Here is a 4,608-nt window from a genome sequence, read left to right as displayed (position 1 = left end):
TGGATAACCCAGAATTGGATAACCCAGAGTTGGATAACCCAGGGAGCTGGATAACCCAGAATTGGATAACCCGGAGTTGGATAATCCCCTCAGCCCAGAGAGCCAGGGCTGAGGGGGTTTTAGGGAATTGATTTGTAAAATATGGCTTTTAGAGCATATCAATGAATGTGGCACAGGGTTAGGTGGGATATTGGGATGAAATCCTTCCCTGTGTGGGTGGGAGGGGCTGGGATGGAATTCCCAGAGAGGCTGTGGGTGTCCTATCCCTGGAAGTGCCCAAGGCCAGGTTGGAGCAAGCTGGGGTAGTGGGAGGTGTCCTTGCCTATGGAATGAGATGAGTTTTGGGATCCCTTCAACCCAAACCAGTGTGGGATTCTCTCTTTTCTCACTGAATTTACCCTAAATAAAGGCAAAACTCTACAAATACTGGCAGGCACAGCTTCACTTAGGCTGGCCTAAATCAGGAAACGCTGCAGAGAAAGGAATGGGGGTGCAGGGGCCTGGTTATCCCCTATGTGCCATCATGAGGGCAATTATCCTTGAGACAATCAAATCCATGGAATCATGGGATGGATAATTGCTCAAGGGTTGGATGCAAGCTCAGGGAGAGGAGGATGTGGGATCAGCAGGTTCAAACCTGACTTTGGGACAGCAGTTGAATCCCTCAGTGTCCCTGCTGAGACACTGCGGGAACAGTCAGGACACACTCAGGTGGAGACTCCTGGAATTCTGTGCCTCTGGAGCTGGAATTCCTGCCCTGAGGGCCCTTTGTGCCCCCGCAGGCAGGTGTGCCTGTTCCTGAAGCGTGGGGCCAACCAGCACGCCGTGGATGGGGACGGGCAGGACCCGCTGAGCATCGCCGTGACCGCGGCCAACGCCGACATCGTCACCCTGTGAGTGCTGCCGGGGCTGGGAGGTGCTGGGAAACGCCGGGAAACACTGGGAAACAGCAGGCAGCACTGCCTGAGGACTGGGAACCACTGGGAAGCACTGGGAAACGGCAGGCAACACTGCCTGAGGACTGGGAACCACTGGGAAGCACTGGGAAACGGCAGGCAACACTGCCTGAGGACTGGGAACCACTGGGAAGCACTGGGAAACGGCAGGCAACACTGCCTGAGGACTGGGAACCACTGGGAAGCACTGGGAAACGGCAGGCAACACTGCCTGAGGACTGGGAACCACTGGGAAGCACTGGGAAACGGCAGGCAACACTGCCTGGAGACTGGGAAACGCTGGGAAAGACTGGGGAACACTGCCTGGGGACTGGGAAACGCTGGGAAATGCTGGGGAACACTGGGAAACAGCAGGCAACACTGCCTGGAGACTGGGAAACGCTGGGAAAGACTGGGGAACACTGCCTGGGAACTGGGAAACGCTGCCTGGAGACTGGGAAATGCTGGGAAAGACTGGGGAACACTGCCTGGAGACTGGGAAATGCTGGGAAAGACTGGGGAACACTGCCTAGGGACTGGGAAACACTGGGAAACACTGCCTGGGGACTGGGGAACACCACCTGGGAACTGGGAAACACTGGAAAACACTGGGAAACACTGCCTGGAGACTGGGAAACACTGGGAAATGCTGGGAAAGACTGGGGAACACTGCCTAGGGACTGGGAAACGCTGCCTGGGGACTGGGAAACACCAGGAAACCTTGGGAAACACTGCCCAGGAACTGGGAAAGACTGGGAAACACTGCCTGAGGACTGGGAAACACTGCCTGGAGACTGGGGAACACCACCTGGGAGCTGGAAAACACTGGGAAACGCTGGGAAAGACTGGGAAACACTGCCTAGGGACTGGGGAACACTGCCTGGGGACTGGGGAATACCACCTGGGAACTGGGAAACACTGGGAAACACTGCCTAGGGACTGGGGAACACCGCCTGGGAACTGGGAAACACTGGGAAACACCGCCTGGGGACTGGGAAACACTGGGAAATGCCAGCAGCAGGGGAAGGAATAACCAAATCCTGCCCCCCGTGCTCTGTGTCCCGCCGCAGGCTGCGCCTGGCCCGGATGAACGAGGAGATGCGGGAAGCAGAGGGTCCCTTCGGGCAGCCGGGCCAATATCCCAGCAACAGCCCCACGGAGCTGCAGTACAGGAAATGCATCCAGGAGTTCATCAGCCTTAACATCGACGAGTGTTAGTGACGAGTCCCCATCCCCTCTGCTGCCCCGGAGCTGGGCTGAATCCCTGGAGAGCCCCATCCTTGGATATCTCGGTGTTTTCCTTGCAGATTGGTCTGTTGTTGATGCCTGCACCCCTCGGGTTGAGCTGCCCGCAGGAAGGCCAAGGGGGTCTTCCCTGTGAGCTTTAAGTTCTCATGCTTGACTACTGGATGGTTGATTTTTATGTTTTTTTGGAGTAGGAGCCTCCCAGGGCATAACCACAGACCTTGGCATGTGGGCTGGAATGTGTGGGAAGTGTGGGAGAGGAGCTTAGAGTTGGAAAAAAAAAAAAAGGAAAAAAAAAGAAAAAAAGAGAAGAAAAGGAAAAGCCCTCAGTGACCAGGAGAGAGCCACCAACACCAGGATCAGATGAAGCTGGCCCTGAAGAGTTGGCTTGGAATTCGGGCAGGGATTGTGGAGCCCTCAGCCTGCTGTGCCCCTGGGAGAACTCAGAGGTGCCCTCCCGGGCTGGTTTTGGGGCAGGGATGCTCCGAGCGGAGCGGGTGGCATCGGGAGCTCCTCACCTTTCACTGCTCTCAGGACTGAACCAGCCATGCTCCCCTCGTTTGCTGCCCTGGGTGCTTGGCTGCTCAAAGCCATAGCTGCCCTGCTTCCAGCAGCCATCCTGCAGCATTCCTGGAAGCAGCAGCGCTGATCCCTGGAGCTGGGAGAAGCTTGTCGCTGGCGATGGGCTCGGGGCAGGGAGGGGAAGCTGCTCCAGCTGCTCGGTGCAATCTGACTCCACTCGGTTCCCTGCTCCCTTCAGGTTTCTGTGGAGGAGAATTCCACTTGCATGAGTCCCCTCCGTGCTCTCCCCCCGCATGCTGGAGCATCTCAGCGGCTTTGGAGCTCCCCAGTTCCAGGGAGCAGCAGAATTTTGTGTTTCCCTCCTTTTTTTCCCCGAGGTTTTTGGCTGGAGTGAGGGAATTTTCCTTGGAGCACTTTGTTGCTGTCTCGTGTGTCTGGAGCTGTCCCATCCCGTCTTGGGAGGGCTTAGGGAGCACGGGGACCTCTGGAGCCCTGTCTGGAGATTGGAGGCTCCTGTAGGAGCCTTTCCCCAACGTCCCCAACTGCAGCTGGCACCAGAGGTTGTCAGGGCTCGGGGGTGACATCCCTGCCTGGGCTCCAGGGTCAGGCCACAGTGCCTTATGGATCATCCCAGGATCTTGAGGGGCTCCAAGGAAACAAAGAATCGCAGGCAGAGTTCCCCACTCTCTGCACTCCATTGGCAGATCCACAATCCCATTTCTCATCCCATCCACTCTGGAATTCTTGATGTTTTCGCTTCCTGGCCGCTGCCCTGCTCAGAAACCTTGGCAGGATTTGTTCCTGGGGCTGGAATTGTGTCCTCAGATATTGAGGGAACAGCTGCTCACCCTCAGGGGCTCAGCCAGCAGCCCTCCCACACAACAAAGAGCCTTCACTGGGTCTCTCTTGGCTCGAGGGAATTCCTGCTTCCTTAGGAAGGTGCTGTCCCAGGTTTTCCTGCAGCCAGGCTGCTCTTTCCTGTCTGTGCAATCTCGATTCCCACTGGAGCTTTGGGATGAGCAATTCCCAGGGCTGAGCTCTGCTCTCAGTGTCTGCTGCGAGTCTGGAATGGTCCTGGTGCAGTGCAAAATCTGCCCCCAGGGCCTCCTGTGCTTCCTTAAATCATGAACAATCTCCTTCCACTGATCCTGGGGAATGAAAATTCCCCCTTTTTGGCTGTTCAGTGCCTGGGCTGGAAATCTCCTGTGGTCTTGGAGCAGGCAGTGCTCCCTCTGAACTCTCCTGAGTGGGAAGTGGAGGCTGAGCAGGGGCAGCTCCCGTGGTCCGTTCATCCCTGCCCAGCTCCGGCACCCTCAGGAGCGCCTCGGGAACACCCCTGGGATGAAGCAGAAATTGCTGCAATTCCATTTCAGAGAAGCTGGGATGGATAAACCCCGAATTCAGAGGACAGCTCTGGGAGCAGAGATTGTAGCTCTGACTGTGGCTCCCTCAGGATTCCAGTTGTGGCAGGGCTGCTCCGGGGTCTCCTTCACTTTCCATTTAACATTCCCTGGATTTAACACCTCCTGCCCCCTGGGAGGTGTCACCAGCACTGCTGCCCCCTCAGTGTCTCCTGGGCAGGGACAGAAGCTCCTGGAGCTCCACTTTCGCTCCTTTGCTTCGGGCTTTGTCTTCTTTCTGACCCAAATCACCTCAGATTTCGATGCCCCCCCCGCCCCGAGCAGGGCGCTGCCTTCACGGCCCCGTTTGTCACCTCTTCCTTGGCATTCCGGCCTCTTTGTCCTGCTGCTGCTGCTACACTCGGTTTAAAAGTTTAAAACCAGCGTTTAAAAGTTTCAAAGCCAGCCCTGAGCAGTGCCCTGGCTGCTCCTGGCACGGCTGGGATGGGGTTGGAAGTGCTGCTGCTCCCGCTCCCAAATCCACCCTCAAATCCGAGTCTGCCTTC

At 56.8% G+C, this 4,608-nt stretch overlaps 1 protein-coding gene across 1 annotated transcript in view; it reads left to right on the top strand.

Annotated features, from left to right (window-relative positions):
- Positions 1–4,608, top strand: part of ACAP3 (ArfGAP with coiled-coil, ankyrin repeat and PH domains 3) — a gene marked incomplete at its 5' end in the record, with an annotated part of 37,815 nt that overhangs the window by 32,155 nt on the left and 1,052 nt on the right. The window contains 2 exons of the mRNA XM_008641160.2: positions 783–893; positions 2,006–4,608. The exon at positions 2,006–4,608 is cut by the window's right edge and continues 1,052 nt beyond it. Coding sequence (XP_008639382.2) covers positions 783–893; positions 2,006–2,153 — 259 coding nt within the window. The remainder of the gene's footprint in view (positions 1–782; positions 894–2,005) is intronic.

Source organism: Corvus brachyrhynchos, unplaced genomic scaffold (assembly GCF_000691975.1).
Source record: "Corvus brachyrhynchos isolate BGI_N302 unplaced genomic scaffold, ASM69197v1 scaffold68, whole genome shotgun sequence".
Taxonomy (NCBI): Eukaryota; Metazoa; Chordata; class Aves; order Passeriformes; family Corvidae; genus Corvus; species Corvus brachyrhynchos.
Note: the sequence above shows the minus strand (reverse complement) of the source record. Positions and strands in the feature narration are given on the sequence as shown.